General features: G+C 38.2%; 1 protein-coding gene across 3 annotated transcripts in view; it reads left to right on the top strand.

Moving 5' to 3' along the window:
* The window catches only part of PIWIL2 (piwi like RNA-mediated gene silencing 2), an 84,552-nt gene that overhangs the window by 39,085 nt on the left and 24,366 nt on the right, over positions 1 to 21,101 (top strand). For 2 of the 3 annotated variants that reach the window (XM_053216439.1, XM_015079259.3), the window contains exons 18-20: positions 522 to 638; positions 1,226 to 1,314; positions 2,193 to 2,298. In XM_053216439.1, coding sequence (XP_053072414.1) covers positions 522 to 638; positions 1,226 to 1,314; positions 2,193 to 2,298 — 312 coding nt within the window. The remainder of the gene's footprint in view (positions 1 to 521; positions 639 to 1,225; positions 1,315 to 2,192; positions 2,299 to 21,101) is intronic. The other variant, XM_053216440.1, reaches the window with a different exon arrangement.

The following is a 21,101-nucleotide window of genomic DNA, read 5'->3' as shown; positions in this document are numbered from 1 at the left end:
GAAAAGAGGGGTACAGATGTTCAAAAACTGAAGTTACTGTTAGAAGCCATCATGTGTAACCCTTCTGGTGGAAAGTTCCCCTTATTAGAGTAACCTGGTGAAAAGCAGAGGCTCTTTGTAAATAAATACTGCCTTCATATCCACAAATGAGTACTCTTGCTGGTTCAGACAGTGAGCTGCTGGGTGGTTTCACATGACTGGGTTCTGAGAGTATAGGCTTCACTCTGAAAGGGGAAAGCTGTTAATCCTAAGTAGGTTTGTTGGTTTGTTTGTTTGTTTGTTTAATTTATTCTGTGTGAGATCCTTTTGAAAGTTTTTGGGTTTTGGTTGTCTTTTTGTTTTGATGTGTGTTATGTGTGCGCGTGCATGCCTACATAGAAATCCTAGAATTAGAGCTAGTCATGCATAGTGTATTGCCTGCTAACTGGGGTTTCTTAAACAAATGTAGTGTTTACTTCAGGATTGTTTATATCGTCTGACAGGCTTATAGTGTCCCCTTTCTCCACACCCCTTTATTATAGGTCATCAATGTTCGAACCATTGGTCAGCCAACCAGGCTTCGGAGTGTGGCCCAGAAAATTTTACTTCAGATTAATTGTAAATTGGGTGGTGAGCTCTGGGGAGTGGATATTCCTCTGGTGAGTGATGCTGAGATGTTTCTTCATTCAATTTAGCTCTCCAGAGACTCCTACCTAGCTATTTTCCTAGTTTTCCTCATAGAGTTATCCTTATTCTCCATGCTTAGTGGTCTAAATGGTTCATGGCCTGCTTTTGTGTAGCCCACGTGCTGAGAATGGTTTCTATAACCTTAGCTGAAACCAATAAAAATAAGACTGATATTTTCTGACACATGAAAATTATATGACATTCCATTTTCATTGTCCATAAATGCAGTTTGATTGGAATATAGCTATACTTCTTTATAGACTAACTGTGGCTGCTCTTGTGTTGTAATGACAGAGAAAATTGAGTAGTTCCTACAGAGACTGTGGCTCACAAAGCCCAGTGTTACTTACTGTACGGTCCTTTACAGGAAAAGCATGCTGACCCTTGTTCTAGATCTCTGACTTATTCATAGTGTTTAAAAAAATGTCAAGTTGATTACAGTCTCTTTCTTCCTCCAGAATTCATTTTCATATGTTGCTTTTGGGGTTCAGATAATAATTGAAGATGGGGTGATGGATTGCTTGGTTTTTCTGGTTTGTTTTTTTGTTTTCTAACCCAGAAACAATTAATGGTGATTGGGATGGATGTTTACCATGACCCCAACCGAGGCATGCGCTCCGTGGTTGGCTTTGTTGCAAGCATCAATCTGTAAGTCTACTCAGTTCCATTTTGTTTGGTTACCTCATTTTGATGCCTAATCTTATTGTAAATCCAGCAAATACTTTTTGAATATTTTGTATTATAGTAAAAGTATACTTTAGAAAAGAATACTAAACTCTATTTTCTCCTTTATCTTTCTATTAGTTTATGCAGTCTGTTTAGCAAGCTTGTCAGGTCTGTAAGTTTGTTGCCTCAAATGTGGTCTGGTCTTCTTCAGAATGGGGGCTCTGTCTTGGTGTTTTTTCCCCCTAGGAATGAGGGATTTTTTTGTTTGTTCTGATTAAAAACAAGACCTGTTCATGCAGATACCTGCAGAAATTTAGAAAGTGAAGGTTCCTCGTGGACCATCTTTTATTGACCACCACCAAAGGTTTGAAGTATATATACTTTTCAAATTCTCACTTATGTGCATAGTAACACGTATAGGTGGTACATGTATGTTTACAAAATGGCATATTGCTATGTATACTATTTCTTAACTTGTTTTATGTACTTAAATTGTATATTGCAGATATTTTCACATATCAATACAAAGAATCCCAACCAATTCTTTTTAACTGCTGCATGGAATTTATTGTATGCCAGAACACTATTTAACTAGTCCTCTGTTGGTGGATATCTGAAATTTTTTCAGTTGGAAGCAGTTTTGTATCAAATGCCACAATTATGCCTATATTTTTACATTCTGTGTATGACTTACATGTATATCTTTTCTCATATTAACGTATGTTTTTATCCGTAACATAAATGCATTTACTAGATATCGTATCGGTGCATAGAGGTGCCTGTGTGCTGACATTCAGACTGTGAGCCTTCCTCTGTGAGTGTGTGTTCATCTCTCTCTCTCTTTACTACCTCCTCCACAGCACACTCACAAAATGGTATTCACGAGTGGTGTTCCAGATGCCTCATCAGGAGATTGTGGATAGCCTGAAGCTATGCCTGGTGGGTTCCTTAAAAAAGTTTTATGAGGTAAGGGGAACAGAAATTCTAGAGTTGTTTTTAAGGACTACCTATCTGACCACTTTAAGAGGAAGTCTGATTTAGTGGGAGGGATCCCATATTGGAGGTGAATCTCCTAAACAGACTCAAAAGTTAGTCATTGCTGAACAGGCAGCTCAAAGGGACTGCCTTCAGGCTTCTACTTGTACAGAGCAGCATAAAGAGATAAATGCTTTGATTTTGCTGGGTAAGTAATGATTATTTCCCAGATTGTAATAAGCCTGATGCCTATAGATATAATCTCATGCCCTTATCAGGGAAGTGAGGGTAAATTTCAGCAATTAAAGCTTTTGAATTTACTCAGCTTTTTATGACTATTATTAGGCACTTTTCATTTTGGTTAAAGACAAATGCCTCCCTATAATCACCCCTAGAACTCCCAGGAATGCTAACCATAGAGAATTGCTGTCATTAAACTGATATTGGGTCTGGCACAATGAGCAAGCAAAATACTGGGTTTTGCCTTGGCCAGTACATCAAAGGAAGCGTTGATAAGTGGCTTTCATTTCTTAGGGTCAGAGTTAGCCCTTTGCATGGAGATTAACAGCAAGAAATTTAATAATTTCATATGATTACAGTCAGTCACTAGAACTCCACCTTGTTTCCTTTTAGATTAATGTTCCCTACACTGTCCTTCAAACAGTTTGATGTTTTTCAGTGTTAGAGATAAGGAAAAAAAAAAAGTTGAATTTTGTCTCTAAGGAGACCTGTATGATACACTACTTTGTCACCAAGTTCTAACACCTTCATTTTTTTTTCCTTTTCCTTTTTTTTAAAATTTATATTCAAGTTAGTTAACATACAGTGTAGTGTTGGCTTCAGGAGTAGAACCCAGTGATTTCATCTCTTACATAAGGACACCCAGTGCTCATCCTGAAAAGTGCCCTCCTTAATGCTTGTCACCCATTTAACCTCTACTCCATCCCCACCAGCAACCCTCAGTTTGTTCTCTGTACTTAAGAGTCTCTTATGGTTTGTCTCCTCTGTTTTTATCTTATTTTTCCTTCATTTTCCCTATGTTCATGTGTTGAGTTTTTCAAATTCCATATATGAGTGAAATCATGATATCTGTCTTTCTCTGACTGACTTATTTCACTTAGCACATAATACCCTCCAGTTCTAGCCACATTGTTGCAGATGGCAAGAATTCAGCCTTTTTAATCTCTGAGTAATATTCCGTTGTATATATATACCACATTTTCTTAATCCATTCATCAATTGACGGACATTTGTGTTCTTTCCATAATTTGGCTATTGTTAATAGCACTGCTATAAACATTGGGGTGCATGTGTCCCTTTGAATCAGCACTCCTGTATACTTTGGATAAATGCCTAGTAGTGCAATTGCAGAGTCGTAGGGTAGTTCTATTTTTAATTTTTTGAGGAACCTCCATACTGTTTTCAGAGTAGCTGTACCAGTTTGCATTCCCACCAGAGTGCAAAAGTGTTCTTCTTTCTCCACATTCTTGCCAACATCTGTTGTTTCCTGAGTTGTTAATTTTAGCCCTCCTGACAGGTGTGAGGTGGTATATCTTATTGTGGTTTTGACTTGTATTTCCCTGATGATAAGTGATGGTGAGCATCTTTTCATGTGTCTGTTTGCCATCTGGATGTCTTTTTTGGAAAAGCGCCTCTTCATGTTTTCTGCCCATTTCTTTACTGGATTGTTTGTTTTTTTGGGTGTTGAGTTTGGTAAATTCTTTATAGACTTTGGCTATTAACCCTTTATCTAATATGTCATTTGCAAATATCTTTTCCCATTCTGTTGGTTGCCTTTTAGTTTTGTTGATTGTTTCCTTTGCTGTGCAGAAGCTTTTTATCTTGATGAGTTCCGAATAGTTCATTTTTGCTTTTATTTCCCTTGCCTCCAGAGACATGTTGAATAAGAAGTTGCTGTGGCCTAGGTCAAAGAGGTTGCTGCCTGCATTCTCCTGTAGGATTTTGATGGTTTCCTGTCTTACATTTAGGTCTTTCATCCATTTTGAATTTATTTTTGTGTATGGTGTAAGAAAGTGGTCCAGTTTCATTCTTCTGCATGTTGCTGTCTAGTTCTCCCAGCACCATTTGCTAAAGAGACTGTCTTTTTTCCATTGAATATTCTTTCCTGCTTTGTCAAGGATTAGTTGGCCATTTATTTGTCCATTTCTGGGTTCTCTATTCTAGTCCATTGGTCTATGTGTTTGTTTTTACGGGTTAAAGTCCAGGATTGTGATGCCTCCAGCTTTGGTTTTCTTTTTCAGCAGTACTTTGGCTATTTGGGGTCTTTCGTGGTTCCATACAAATTTTAGGATTCTTTGTTCTAGTTTTGTGAAGAATGCTTATGTTATTTTGATAAGGATTTGACTGAATGTGTAGATTGCTTTGGGTAGTACTGACATTTTAACTGTATTTGTTCTTCCAATCCATGAGCATGAAATATTTTACCATTTCTTTGTCTTCTTCATTTTCTTTCATAAGCTTTCTATAATTTTCAGTGTACAGATCATTTACCTCTTTGCTTAGGTTTATTCATAGGTGTTTTATGGTTTTTGGTGCAATTGTAAATGGGACTGATTCCTTGATATCTCTTTCTGTTGCTTCATTATTGATGTATAGAAATGCAACTGATTTCTGTACATTGATTTTATATCCCACGACTTTGCTGAATTCATGCATCAGCTCTAGTAGTTTTTGGTGGAATCTTTCAGGTTTTTCCATGTAGTGTCATGTCATCTGCGAAGAGTGAAAGTTTGACTTCTTTGCCAATTTGGATGCCTTTTATTTCATTTTGTTGTCTGATTGCTGAGGCTAGGACTTCCAACACTATGTAAAACAACAATGGTGAGAGTGGACATCCCTATTGTGTTCCTGACCTGAGGGGGAAAGCTCTCAGTTTTTCCCCATTGAGGATATTAGCTGTGGGCCTTCATATATGGCTTTTATGATGTTAAGGTATGTTCCTTCTATCCCGACTTTCTTGAGGGTTTTTATCAAGAAAGGATGCTGTACTTTGTCAAATGCTTTTTCTGCATCTACTGACAGGATCATATGGTTCCTATCCTTTCTTCAAATGTGCTGTATCATGTTGATTGATTTGCGAATATTGAACCAGTCTTGTGCCCGGGAATGAATCCCACTTGATCGTGGTGAATACTTCTTTTAATATACTGTTGAATTCGATTTGGTAGTATCTTGTTGAGTTTTTTTGAATCAAGGTTCATCAGGGATATTGGCATGTAATTCTCCTTTTTAGTGGGGTCTCTGGTTTTGAAATCAAGGTAGTGCTGGTTTCATAGAATGAGTTTGGAAGCATTCCTTCCATTTCTATTTTTTGGAATAGTTTGAGAAGAATAGGTATTAACTCTGCTTTAAATGTCTTGTAGAATTCCCCTGGGAAGCCATCTGGCCCAAGACTCTTATTTCTTGGGAGATTTTTTTGATAAACGATTCAAATTCTTTGCTGGCTATGGGTCTGTTCAGATTTTCTATTTCTTCCCGTTTGAGTTTTGGTAGTGTGTGTGTGTGTGTGTGTGTGTGTGTGTGTGTGTGTGTGTCTGGGAATTTGTCCGTTTCTTCCAGATTGTCCAGTTTGTTGGCATATGATTTTTATAGTTCTCTTATAATTGTTTGTATTTCTGTGGTGTTCGTTGTGATCTCTTGTCTTTTGTGATTTTATCTGTTTGGGTCCTTTCTTTTTGAGAAGTATGGCTAGGGGTTATCAATTTTGTTTATTTTTTCCAAAAGCCAGTTCTTAGTTTCATTGATCTGTTCTACTGTTTTTGTTTTTTTATTTTTTTGGATTCTGTAACATTTATTTCTGCTCTAATTTCTATGATTTCCCCTTTTCTGCTGGATTTGGGCTTTATTTGCTGCTCCTTTTTTGGCTTCTTTAGGTGTAAGGTTAGGTTGTGTATTTGGGACCTTTCTTAAGATAGGCCTAAATTGCATTGTATTTTCCTATTAGGACTGCCTTTGCTGCATCCCACAGGGTTTGGACTGTCATGTTTTCATTTTAATTTGCTTCCATGTATTTTTTTTTTTATGTCTTCTTTAAGTTCCTGGTTAACCCATTCATTGTTTAGTAGGATGTTCTTTAACCTCCATGTATTTTGGGGGCTTTCCAAGTTTTTTCTTGTGGTTGATTTCAAATTTCATAATATGATTTGAAAATACTCATGGTATGATCTCAGTTTTTTTGTACCTGTTGAGGGCTGTGTCACGACCCAAAATATGATCTATTTGGAGAATGTTCCATGTGCACACTAAAGAATGTGTATTCTGCTTTAGGGTAAAGTGTTCTGAATATATCTGTTAAGTCTATCTGGTCTAGTGTGTCATTCAGAGCTCTTGGTTCCTTATTGATTTTCTGCCTAGATGATCTGTCCATTGTTGTAATTGAAGTATTAAAGTCTGCTAGGGGCGCCTGGGTGGCTCAGTCGGTTGAGCATCTGACTTCAGCTCAGGTCATGATCTCACAGTCCGTGAGTTCGAGCCCCGCGTCGGGCTCTGTGTGGACAGCTCAGAGCCTGGAGCCTGCTTCGGATTCTGTGTTTCCCTCTCTCTCTGCCCCTCCCCCGCTCAAGCTCTGTCTCTCTCTCTCTCTCTCTCTCTCTCTCTCTCTCTCTGTCAAAAATAAATAAATATTAAAAAAAATAAATAAAGTCTGCTACAATTGGGGCACCTGGATGGCTCAGTCAGTTGAGCATCCAACTTCGGCTCAGGTCGTGATCTCGTGGTTCATGGGTTCTGGTCCTGCTTCGGGCTCTGTGCTGACAGCTCGGAGCCTGGAGCCTGCTTCGGATTCTGTGTCTTCCTCTCTCTTTGCTCCTCCCCTGCTCATACTCTGTCTGTCTCTCAAAAATAAATAAAGATTAAAGTTGCTACAATTATGGTATTATTATCAATAAGTTTCTTTGTGATTAATTGATTTATATATTTGGGTGCTTTCATGTTGGGGGCATAAATATTTACAATTGTTAGCTCTTCTTGATGGATAGATCCCTTAATTATGATATAATGCCCTTCTTCATTTCTTGTTACAGTCTTTAAAATCTAGTTTGTCTGATACAAGTATGGCCATTTCAGCTTTCTTTTGATGTCCATTAGCATGATAGATGGTTTTCCATCCCCTCACTTTCAGTCTGCAGGTGTCCTCAGGTCTAAAATGAGTCTCTCAGAGGGGTGCCTGGGTGGCTCGGTTGGTTGAGTGTCCAACTTCGGCTCAGGTCATGATCTCGCAATTTGTGGGTTCGAGCCCCGTGTCGGGCTCAGTGCTGACAGCTTGGAGCCTGGAGTCTGCTTCGGATTCTGTGTCTCCGTCTCTCTCTGCCCCTCCCCTGCTTGTGCTCTGTCTCTATCTATCAAAAATAAATAAAATGTAAAAAAAAAATTTTTTTTTTAAATGAGTCTCTTAGGGGTGCCTGGGTGGTTCAGTCAGTTAAGTGTCCAACTTTGGCTCAGGTCATGATCTTGCAGTCTGTGAGTTCAGGCCCTGCATTGGACTGTGTGCTGACAGCTCCAGAGTTTGAAGCCTGCTTCCAATTCTGTGTCTCCCTCTCTCTGCCCCTCCCCAGCATGCATGCGTGTGCTCTGTAGCTCTCTCTCTCTCTCAAAAATAAATATTAAATAAAATGAGTCTTTTGTAGACAGCATATAGATGGATCTTGTCTTTTTATCCAGTCTGATACCCTGTGCCTTTTTATTTAGTCCATTTGCATTCAGAATCATAATTTAAAGATACTAATTTAGTACCATTCTGTTATCTGTACATTTTGTGTTTGTTGTGATGGTCTCTCCACTCACATAGTCCCCCATAGGATCTCTTGCAGGGCTGGTTTAGTGGTCACAAACTCCTTTAGTTTTTGTTTGTCTGGGAAAGTCTTTCTCTCTCCTTCTATTCTGAATGACAGCTTTGCTGGATAAAGGATTCTTGGCTGCATATTTTTCTTATTCAACACACTGAATATTTCCTGCCACTCTCTTCTGGCCTGCCAAGTTTCAGTGGACAGTTCTGCTACTAACCTTATGTGTCTACCCTTGTAGTCTAAGGACCTTTTGTCCCTAGCTGCTTTCAGAATTCTCTTTTTATCTTTGTATTTTGCCAGTTTCATTATGATATGTCATGGTACTGACCTGTTTTGTTGGTTTTGAAGGGAGTTATCTTTGCCTCTTGGACTTGAATGCCTGTTTCCTTCTCCAGATTAAGGAAATTCTCAGCTATAATTTGTTCAAATAAATCTTCTGCTCCTTTCTTTTGCTTTTCCTCTTCTATTACTCCTATGATACAGATTTTGTTTAATTTCATGGAATCACGTAGTTCATGATCTAGTACTTTCCTCTCTCTCTTTTTTTCAGATTCATTATTTTCCATAATTTTATCTTCTGTTTCACCTATTCTCTCCTCTGCTTCTTCCATCCTTGCCTAGTCACTGTAACTAGTTTACTAGTTTACTTTGCATCTCAGTGATAGCGTTTTTAAATTCATCCTGACTAGTTCTTAGGTCTTTGATCTCTGCAGGCAAGAGTTTCTCTGGTGTCTTCTGTGCTTTTTTAAAGCCCAAGTATTAGTCTTATGACCATTACTCTAAATTCTTGTTCACATATATTGTTTATATCTGTTTTGGCAATTCTCTGGCTGTGATTTCTTGTTGAACTTTCTTTTGGGGAAAATTCCTCTGTTTTATCATTTTGGCTAAGTTTCTGTCTTTTGCATGTTTTAAAAGCTTGTTATGTGTCCTGCACCTGAGAGTATTATATTAAGAAGGAGTCATAACACTGTCTAAAGCCTGGCACTTCAGCAAGTGTTTCAGGCGTGTGTTGCATGCACTCTCTTGTGCTTTGGCTGCTTTATCCCACTAGTCAGTCCTCTGTAGAGCTCTTCCTTGATTGTAGTAGTGGGGTGTTTAGACCTTCAACCAGGTATGCTTTGATTCATTTGTTGAAGTAACCCTGGGAAACAAAAGGAAAGGTGAGGGGAAACCTTGATCCTGCCAAGCTGTTTCCCTCCAACTGTGGAGATCCTTCTGCCACTCCACAGATCAATTTCCTGGGTGTTCCAAGTGATAATGACCTCAATACAGCTGTGTTTGAGGGACAAGGAAAATCCTGGTTCCCCTATTTCTCTGCCATCTTAACTCCCTCCCCACACCTTCCTTTTCCTTGTTGTTGATGCTATGGTTTTCCTTCAAGTTCTGTCTGTTAAGGCCTAGCTCAAAGATTACTTCTGTGAAGGCTTTTCCATTTCTCCCCACTGCTCTTTCCCGTAAAGAGACTTATTTCTTTATGTTCCTTCCTCTTCCAAGGCCCTTTGTTTATATTCTGTCTAGTGGATGTTATATCCTGCCTTATATTAGTTATTTGCATCCTTATTTCTCCAGGTTGTAAATTACTTGAGCACTGCTTGGTTATTGATGGCTGTGTAACAGATTTACCATAAAACTTAGTAGCATGCAGTGAGCATTTATAACGTTTAAGTCAAGAAGTTGGACAGGATGCAGTGGGCTCTGGTGCCTCTTCATGTGGTCTTTCCACATGAGCTAGTTTGGGCTTCCTCACATTGTGGTGGCAGAGTTCAAGATGTACGGTTTCCAAGAAACTGAGAGTCACGTGGAAGTCATGTTGCTTTTATACCTTAGCCTTGAAAGTTATGCAGTATCACGTTCACTGCATTCCATTTGTCCAGTATATCATTATGAATATGCCTTATAATTGGAGGAGCCAGTGTGGAGTAAGGATAGATTTAAAGAAACAACTAATCTGCTCTTTAAAGCTGTTACGTACATTTTCATATTTTTGTTCTAATTTAATTGCCTTCCCCTCACCCTTGTTTTGCCACTGTTTGTACACAATAAATTTGTACAGAACTCTTTGGCATAGAAAGTAGCTGGTGGTTTGTTAACCAATCTAGTTCTTTCTTAGGCCATTTGTTCCATCAGTTTTATATCCTGAAGAAGCATTAACCCAATTTCCCAATATATTTGATTATCAGTATCAGGATTATCATAAGATTTGTGTAAGTAATATAACTGAATCTTACCAGTGAGGTTAGTGTCACATCACATTGTGATATGGTAGTAAATATAATCTGAAATATGAGTCAAAAGATAGTGGCATGTTGCTAGAGTCCCACTCAGGCATGAATAATTAGTCTAGTTTTTCATCATATTACATGACCAAAATGTCTCCCAGAACTATGCCAGTTACATTTCCAGACTTCCATTTGACATTGTCAGGTTCTAAAAGCAAAAGTAGTCTCAGCAACATGGCTTCACCCTTTCAGGTTGCTGGTATACTTGAGCTAACACACAATAGGATCATCTCTTACTCTAAGCCTATTTGAGATACAAATACAATATTGCATAACGATTGATTCATTCTTTTATCCTCAGCTCCCATTCTTTCATCTTTCCAGTTCTACCCTAACATTTCTACTTTTGGAGCCAGTGTTAGGTTTGGCCACTGTGCTGGTGTAGATTGCTGACAGCAGTGCTAGGATGGCAGGTGCTTCCCCCTTAATCCATTCTCATTAATAGGGAAGGGTTACACAGGTTCAGAATTAGTGAACTCTCTGACCTCTAGCTAAATACAGTTTATAAAGGTGTTTTTTTTTTTTTAATGTTTATTTACTTTTGAGAGAGACAGAGTGTGAGTGGGGGAAGGGCAGAGAAAGAGGGAGACACATAATCCGAAACAGGCTCTAGGCCATCAGCACAGAGCCCAATGCGGAGATTGGACTCATGGACAGTGAGATCTTGACCTGAGTCGAGTCGGGCTCCCAACTGACTGAGCCACCTAAGCGCCCCTAGCTAAATACAGTTTAGCTGTATTTCCTGTGAACCTCCATTTTTGCTAGAGGGGATCAAAGCACAGTCCACCTCATGAGGCCCTTAGGAATTTTATCATAAAGGTTTAAAAATATAGTTATAAAAAATATATACGACTACAGTTTTTTTTCTTTAACATTTATTCATTTTTGAGACAGAGAGACAGAGCACAAGCTAGGGAGGGGCACAAAGAGAGAAAGGGAGACACAGGATCCGAAGCAGGCTCTAGGCTCTGAGCTGTCAGCACAGAACCTGACACGGGGCTCGAACCCACAAACAATGAAATTATGACATGAGCTGAAGTAGCCTGCCCAACCGACTGAGCCACCCAGGCATCCCTGATTACAGTTTTTTGCTTAGGGATTGTTATAGGTTGAATTGTATCTCCTCCTACCCCCAACAAAGATACTGAAGTTCTAACCACCACCCAGTACTAGTGAATGTGTTTGGAAATAGGACCTTTGCAGATGAGATGGAGTTAAGATGAGGTCATTAGAGTGGGCCCCAATCCAATATGACTATGGTCTTAATGAAAGGAGGAGATTTGAACACAGGGGTGGATACATGTAGACAAAAGACAATGTGAAGACAAAGATCACCATGTACAAGCCAAGGAACACTTAAGGCCACCAGAGGCTAGGAAGGAGGTCGTAGAACAGATTGTCCCTTATAGCCCTCAGAAGGAGTCAACCCTGCCAGCACCCTGATGTTAGACTCTTGTCCTCTAACCCTGTGAAACAATGCATTTGTGTTGTTGAAGCCACTCAGTTAGTGTGGTACTTTGTTATGGTAGACCTAGTGAACAAATACACAGTTCATCCCAGTTCTAACACCTGCAGTTTCAGCTCTGGTCTGAGAACCAGTAGGAAAAAAGAATATTGAGATCTTGTGGGGAAAACAAAATATTGTTATACTAGCATTCTTCTCCACTCCCTCTTCTCTAGATCCCCCAGGGAAGGGGAGGGACATTTTCTGGGCCCTGTTCATGTTGAATGTTAGTACACACTCTCGAAAGCATGCAAATCAGCCTTTCTCGACTTTATCCCTTTGGTGTTAGACAAAAAACGTTTCAATTGCCCATTCTATTCTCTACCAAACTGTTACTCTGAGGGTGAAAATATGTTCCTTGGTCTGAGGAAATGTGAGTTGGCAGTTCAAATTGGTGCAGTATCTTCTGTTTCAGTCCTTTTGTTTAGTATTTTGAACATTTATATCTACCAGCAGGTATGCATAGCCCAGTCAACAATAGATGTCTGTTTATGTCAAGAACTGTTTGTTGCCTCCCGGAGCTACCAGGGTCCGTGTAACTTGCCAACTATGTGCAAGGCCTTCCGTTCAGGGAATCTACCCCAGAACCATCTGCATTCTCTGTATCTCCTCTTGTCAGAAGAATTCCTGTTGGCATTTTGCACTTCTGAGGGTGTAAGAGAAGTATCGAGATTCAACCCATTTCTGCATTGCCGTAGCCCCTAGTGTCATTTCATGGATCCAGGTGTCACCTCAGACAAACAAGCACACCAAAATAACTGCTTATTAGTTCCAACCTCTTTTTGATCCTCAAGATAATGATTCCCCATTTACTCTCCCCCCTACTTACTGATTATGTCTACTGTGCTTTTCTGTCTCTCATTTATTGATTTTGGGTTATATAGAAGTAATCGTAAAATGCATGACATTTTGTGTCTGCCTTATTGCTTCAGTGTGTTTTTAAGGCTCATGCAAGTTGTAGCTCATGTAGTTGTAGCTCATGCAAGTTTTGTTTTTTTGTATGGATGAATAATATTCCATTGCATATTTATTCCACAATTGGTTTATCTATTCATTATTGATGGACATTTGGACTTGTTCCCACCTTTTGACTTTAGAATACTGCTGTAACATGCTTGATTATGTATTTGTTTGAGTACATATTTGCATTTCTTTTGGGTAGATACCTAGGAGTAAAATTGATGGGCCATAAGGTAATTCTGTATTCAACTTTTTGAGGAACCAGCAAACTTTTCTGCAGTGGTTACAGCATTTTCTTTCCTACCAGCAATGTATAGGGGTCTCAATTTCTCTGCATCCTTGCCAATACTTTGTTTTCCATTTTTAACTATAACCATTGTGAAGTGGTATCTCACTGTGGTTTTAACTTGCATTTCCTTAATAACCAGTGATGTTGAACATCGTTTCATGTGCTTATTGTCCATTTGTATATCTTCTTTGAAGAAGTCTTTTCAGATCTTTTCCCCATTTTTTAATTGAGCTATTTGTCTTTTTGTTGTTGACTTGTAAAGAGGTTTTTTTTTACATATTTTGGATACAGAATGCTTATTTGATAAGTGATTTGCAAATATTTTGTCCCATCCTATAGGATGTCTTCACTTTCTTGATAATGTTAATTTGATGCATAAAAATTTTTAGTTTTTATAAAGTCTAATTTTTGTATTTTTCTTTTTCTTTTTTTGCTTTTGGTGTCAAATGTAAGAACGTGTTGCCAAATCTGAGGTCGTGAACATTTACCCCTATGTTTTCATGTAACAATTTTGAGTATTACCTCCTGTATTTAGGTCATTGATCCATTTTGAGTTATATTTTATATATGGAGTGAGGTAGGGATCCATCTTTATTCTTTGACATGTGGTTATCCGCTTATCCCAGCACCGCTTGTTGAGGAGTCTGTATTCCTTCTTCATAGAATGGTTTTGGCATCCTTGTTTAAATGGTTTTGGCATCCTTGTTTGGTTGGGGGGCATCTGGGTGGCTCAGTTGGTTCAGTGTCCAACTTCATTTTGGCTCAGGTCATGATCTCATGGTTCATGAGATAAAGCCCTGTGTTGGGCTGTGTGCTGACAGCGTGGGGCCTGCTTGGGATTCTCTCCCTCTGGATCTGCCTGTTGGTCTGCTCACTCTCTCTCAAAATAAATAAATTAAAAAAAATTTTTAAATAAACTTTTTAAAAAATTTTAAAAATCAGCTGGGCATAGGGGTGCCTGGGTGGCTCAGTTAAGTGTCAAACTCTTGATTTTGGCTCAGGTTATGATCATGCAGTTTGTACGATCAAGCCCTTTGTCAGGCTCTACACTGACATAGCTTGCTTGGGATTCTCTCTCTCCCGCTCTCTGCCTGTGCCTCCCCTGCTTGTGTGTGCATACTCTCACTCTCTCTCAAAATAAATATTTTTAAAAAATCAGTTGGGCATAGATGTTTATTTCATAGAGTTTATCTCTGAAGTCTAAATTCTGTTGGTCTAAATATCATTCTTGTCAGTACAAGACTGTTTTGATTACTGTTTTTTTATTTTTACTTACTATTTTTTATAATGTTGATAGATCTTATTTTTTTTAATGTTTATTTTTATTTTTGAGAGAGAAAGAGTCCAAGCAGTGGAGAGGCAGAGAGAGAGAGAGGGGGAGACACAGAATCCAAAGCAGGCTCCAGGCTCTGAACTGTCAGCACAGAGCCTGATGTGGGCTCAAACTTACAAACCTCAAAATCATGACTTGAGCTCATTCAACTGAATGAGCCACCCAGGCACCCCTGTTTTTTATTTTTTAGGTAGTTTTGAAATTGGAAAGTGTGAGTCTTCCAGGTTTTCTTTTTTCAATATTGTTTTAGCTGTTCAGTGCCCCTTAGAATTTCATATGAAATTTCCATCTCTGAAAAAAAAAAAGCCATTGGAATTTTGATAAGGAATGCACTGAATTTATAGATTGCTTTGAATCTATAAATTTGAACTTACTAGGGAATAATTTTAAGTGTTTCAGTATTAAGTATATGTTAACTGTGAGTTTTCCGTAAACTTGTTTTATCATGTTAAGGAAGTTTCCTTTTGTTCATAATTTGATGAGCATTTTTATGTTGAAAGCATGTTGGGTTTTATCAAATGCTTTTTTTGCATATTAATTTTTAACAATCTTGTTCAGATTAATACCAAATTGATTTTGGTAGTACATAAAAACTTTGTTCTTATGTGATTCTATTCTCCTGTTTTTGTGTGCTAATTCTATATTATGGTTCTCCAGAGAAACAGAATCAGTAGTGTGTGTGTGTGTGTGTGTGTGTGTGTGTGTGTGTGTGTATAGAAGGAGATTTGTTTACGTTAAGGCTTACATAATTTATGGAGGCTGGCAAGTCCAAAAACTTCAGAGTGGGTCAGCAGGCTGGAGACCTAGAGAATAGCTGATGTTGAAGATCAAATTTGAGTTTATCCTAATTTGTATTCCTTAGGCTTCTTGGATGTTCAGTTAAATTTTTCATCAAGTTTGGTAATTTCGGGTCCACTGTTTCTTCACATATCCTTTTTGACCCTTTCTCTCTCACCTCTCCTACTGAGACTACAGTTATTTGTATTTGGTATGTTTGATGACATCACATTGTTTCAGAGGCTGTGTGCATTTTTCTTCTTTTCCCTTCTTCTTTTTCATACTGGATAATCTCAATTGACCTATCTCCTGCTTCAATGGTTATTTTTTATCCCTAGTCAAATTGCTGTCAAGCCCCTCTGGTGGAATTTTCCCTTTCAGTTATTACACTTTTTACCTCCAGAATTTTTTTAAAAAAATTTTTAATGTTTATTTTTGAGAGAGAGAGAGACAGATCACAAACCAGGGGTGGGAGGCAGAGAGAGAGGGAGACAGAGAATCCAAAGCAGGTTCCAGGCTGTCATCACAGAGCCCAGTGCAGGGCTTGAACTCATAAGCCATGAGACCGTGACCTGAGCCGAAGTCAGATGCTTAACTGACTTGACTGAGCCACCCAGGCGCCCCATTTAACTCCAGAATTTCTATTTGGTTCTTGCTTGTAACTTCTTTCTCTTCATTGATGATCTTTTTGGTGAGATACTTCCTATACTTTCTTTAAAGATTTCAGATCTGGTTTTCTTTAGTTCTTTGAACAGTATTTAAAAAAATTTTTTTTAACATTTATTCATTTTTGAGAGACAGAGACAGCGTGAATGGGGGAGGGGCAGAGAGTGAGGGAGATACAGAATCTGAAGCAGGCTCCAGGCTCTGAGCTGTCAGCACAGAGCCTGACACCAGGCTCGAATCCACAAACTGTGAAATCATGACTTGAGCCCAAGTCAGATGCTTAACCATATGCTTAAGCGACTGAGCCACCCAGTCAGTTGAGCCACCCAGGCACCCCTGGACAGTATTTAAAATACTGGTTTGGGGATGCCTGGGTGGCTCAGTTGCTTAAGCGTCTGACTCTGGCTCAGGTCATGATCTTGCAGATCATGAGTTCGAGCCCCGCATCGGACTCTGTGCTGACAGCTCAGAGCCTGGAGCCTGCTTCAGATTCTGTGTCTCCCTCTCTCTCTGCCCCTCCCCCATTCGCTCTCTGTCTCTCTCTCTCTCTCAAAAATAAACATTAAAAAAAAATAATAAATACATTATAAAAAATAAATAAATAAAATAAAATACTGGTTTAAAGTCCTTGTCCTTGTCCAGTAAAGCCATCTGGATTTATCCCAGGAAGTTTCTATTGACTACTTTTTTTTTCATGTGAATAGGCCATATTTTACTGTTTCTTGGAAGGGCTGGATTCTTCTGAGGTTTCTCTTTTTGTCTTATAGATGACTGTCTTCATCCTGTGTATATCAGGATCTGTGTCCTGATATCTTCCTTTTTTTTTTTTTTTTTTTAGTTTATTTATTTATTTTGAGAGAGAGAGAGCACATGTGTGCACAAGTGGGGGAGGGACTAAGAGAGAGGGAGAGAATCCCAAGCAGGGTCTGCACTGTCAGCATGAGCCCGATGCAAGGATCAGTCCCACAAACCATGAGATCATGGCATGAGCTGAAATCAAGAGTCAGATGCTTAATCAGCTGAGCCACCCAGGCACCCCCCCTAATATATTCTTATAAAAGCACTACTAGTCATATTTGATTAGAGTCTGTTCCTTGTATAAAAATGGGTGACAGTAGTTTAGACTTAATCGAGGCAGTAAATAGTCAACTGAAAGATGGGGTGCCTGGGTGGCTCAGTTGGTTAAGCATCTGACTTTGGCTCAGGTCATGATCTCACGGTTGTTGAGTTCAGGCCCCATATCAGGCTCTCTGCGGTCAGTGCAATGCCCACTTCAGATCCTCTGTCTCCCTCTCTCTGTGACCCTCACCAGTTTCTGCGCACATGCACACGAACTCTCTCTCTTCTGTCTCTCTCTCTCTCTCTCTCAAAAATAAACCAAAAAAAAAAAAAAGTCAACTGAAAGATAAGAAAAATATCAAACTGAAACATTGAGATACAAAGGGATGGGAGATAAAGGGTTAAAATATAATATATGCATAAGTGGCCCAGAGGGAAGTTAAAGAGGGTATACAACAGAAGAAATACCTGAAAAGACAATAATAAAGAATATTCCAAGAGTCATGATAGAAAATAACAAAGCACAGATACAAGATACCCACAAAATCCCAAGTAGGATGTATAAAAACAAAAGTATACTAGGCACATTGTAATAAAAGTCTTGAAAGACAAATACACATACACACACACACGTTAAGAACAGTGAAAGGAAAATAAAAGAAAGGTTACGTTAAAAGAGCAACAAATGGACTAAAAGTTAACTTGTCAAAAGGAAAAGTGTAAGCCACAAGATAATAAAATTAATAGCTATACAGTGCTTAAAGAAAATAACTGCCAGGGGTGCCTGGCTGGTTCAGTCAGTAGAGCATGCAACTCTGATCTTGGGGTCGTGAGTTCAGGCCCCATAATGGATATAGACATTATTGAAAAAAAAATAAAATCTTAAAAAAAAAATTGCTATCATAGAATCTAGTATTCACTAAAACTAATTTTTAATAAAGTGAAATAAAGACATTCCATGACAAATAAAAAAATTGAGACTTTTTGTCACTGGCAAGCTTGTATTGAAGGAAGATACTAAATGGCATTCTTTACCTGGAAGGAAAATTACCCTAGAGAGCAGCTTAGAAGTGGTTTTAAGAATAAAAGTGGCAAAAATGGGATAAATTTGAATGAATACATACCATCTAAGATAATATACTATCCTGATAATATATATCCTGATATATATTCATGTGTGTGTTTAAATTTCAAATTAGGGGCGCCTGGGTGGCTCAGTCGGTTAAGCGGCTGACTTCGGCTCAGGTCATGATCTCATGATCTGTGAGTTCGAGCCCCGCGTCGGGCTCTGTGCTGACAGCTCAGAGCCTGGAGCCTGCTTCAGATTCTGTGTCTCCCTCTCTCTCTGCCCCTCCCAGTTCATGCTCTCTCTCTGTCTCAAAAATAAATAAACGTTAAAAAAAAAAAATTTCAAATTAATGACAATAGTGCATACATCAGGAGGAAGTAAATGAAATTCTGTTGCTTTTAGTTGCTTGAATTGTTTAATATACTAATTTATATTACACTAGATTCGTTAAGGATCTATGTTGTGATTTCCAGGTTAGCCACTAAAAGTATAATAAAAGTATATAAATATCAAGATAAGAGAAAGCATAATAATTTTTTAAAAACTTAAAAAAAAGGAAGAGAGGGAAAATGTGGAACAGGTGAGTCAAATAGCATGCATTTCTTGAATCTTGAAAATGTTATACCACATTAAAGAAGCCAGTCATTTCAGTGAACAGAAGACCACAGATTCCATTTATTCAAGTGTTCAGGGGGTACCTGGGGGGTTCAGTTGGTTAAGCTTACAAGCTGAAACTTCCAAACTGAAACTCTTGGTTTCAGCTCAGGTCATCATGTCATGGTTCGTGAGATCAAGCCCCACATCGGGTTCTGTGCTGGCAGTATGGAGCCTGCTTGGGATTCTCTGTCTCCCTGTCTGTCTGCCCCTCCCCTACTCGTACTGTCTCTCTCCAAATAAATAAATAAACTTAAAAAAAATTTTTTTTAAATGTTCAGGAGAGGGAGATACCAGAGACAAAAGGTATACAGTGGTTGCTTAGGCCTGAGGTGGGGAGAGAGGATGAAATGGTGGTTAGGGTGGTAATGTTTCTGATGTAATATTGTACATATCTATGAATATACCAAAAGTCAGTAAATTTTACACATTAAATTGGTGGGGTGTATGGTATGTGAATTATATCTGAATAAAAAGATGTTTAAAAAAATTTTTCAAAACCATACAGAAATTCTGGAGTTGTAAAATACAATAAATGAAAATTTCAGTGGAGGAGTTTAATATCAGATTTGACTAGGCAGAAGAAATAACCAACAATCTTGAAGACAGGTCAATTGAGATTATCCAGTGTGGGGAAAATGAAGAAAAAAAGAATGAAGAAAATGACTCAGAGATCTCGTGGGACACCACTAATCGTACCAGCATAAACATAATGTGATTCTCAGAAGGAGAACAGAGAGAATGGAGAAGAAAGAATATTGGAAGGAAGAATTGCCCCAAATTCTCATATTTGATGAAAACCAGTAGCAAACTTATCCAAGAAGCCCAATGAATACTAAGTAGTAAAAACTCAAAGATATCCACACCTAGACACATCACACTAAAATTGCTGAAAGAGCATGAAACATGAAAGCACCAAGAGAAAGCCACTTACTATATTCAAGGCATCTTCAGTAAGATTAAGACCTGATCTTTCATCAGAAATCATGGAGATCAAAAGGAAGTGAGATGACATATTCAAAGTAATGAAAGAAAAAGGTTGAATAAGAACTCTATATCCAGGAAAAACTGTTTAAAAATGAGAGATACCTTGACAATATTAAGCTCGGTGAAAGAAGCTTGATGTAAAAAAGCTGCATTTTATATTCTTCCATTTCAATGAACTGTCCAGAATAGGCAAATCCATAGACACAGAAAAGAGATGACTGGTTTCCAGAGAATGAGGATGTGGGTGAGAGTGGGGAGTAATTACTAACGAGTACAGGGTTTTGGGGGGTGGGGAGTGATGAAAATGTGGGATTAATGTTGGTAACTGCATAGCTTGGTGAGCATATTAAAAACCACTGAGTTATACACTTTGAAATGGGGAATTTCATGGTATGTGATTTATGTCAGTTTTTTTTTAGATAAAGACATTTCCAGATAAAAACTGGGAGAATTTGGCACTGGTAGACCTGTCCTACAAGCAATACTAAAAGGAGTCCTTCATGTGGAAATAACACTAGACAGTAACTTGTGTCCACATGAAAAACTCAGTAGCACCAGAAATGATAACCATACAGATAAATATAAAAGAGAGCAAAAATGTTATTTTTGTCACTTTTTTTCTACTCCATTTTTGAGAGACAACTGCATAAAGCAATAAATGTGAGTGGATGTGCATACAGTGTATTAAGATGCAATTTGACAATAAAGGCACAAAGGAGAGAGGAGGGAATAGAGTCATACAAGCAAGAGTTTTTTTTAATTTTTATTTTTTCAAGCAAAGTTTTTAATATTGCTGGAATTAATTTTATATTAGTCAACTAGATGATACTATTCCAAGTGAATATGTTAATTGTAATCTCCAGGGAAAACTCTATGAAAAGCACTCTGAAAAATATAAAAAAGGGAGTTAAAATGGTAACTAGAAAGTGTCTGTTTAATAGAAAATATAAGGCAGTTGTTGAAGAACAGAGGGACAAAAAAGTTACAAAGCATGTGGAAAACAGTGAAATGGCACATGTAAATCTTCCCCTATTAGTAATTACCTTAATTGTAAATGGACTAAACATTCCATTCAAAAGATAGAAATTAGAAGAAAAAAATTAGAAAATGGATTAAGGGAAAAATACATGGTTATGCTTTCTGCAAGAGACATATTTTAGTTTCAAAGACACAGTGGATTGAAAGTAAAGGATAGAACAAGAATATATACCATACAAATAATAACCAAAAGAGAGATGGAGTGGCTGTACTAACACCAGACAGAATAGACTTTAAGATAACAATTGTTAATAAAGACACGGAAGGATGTTTTATAATGGTAAATCTATGAGGAAGACCTCTTTCTCTCTCTACCCCTCTTCTGCTCATGCACACTCTCAAAAATATTTAAAAATAAACATTAAAACAACA

Source organism: Acinonyx jubatus, chromosome B1 (assembly GCF_027475565.1).
Source record: "Acinonyx jubatus isolate Ajub_Pintada_27869175 chromosome B1, VMU_Ajub_asm_v1.0, whole genome shotgun sequence".
Taxonomy (NCBI): Eukaryota; Metazoa; Chordata; class Mammalia; order Carnivora; family Felidae; genus Acinonyx; species Acinonyx jubatus.
Note: the sequence above shows the minus strand (reverse complement) of the source record. Positions and strands in the feature narration are given on the sequence as shown.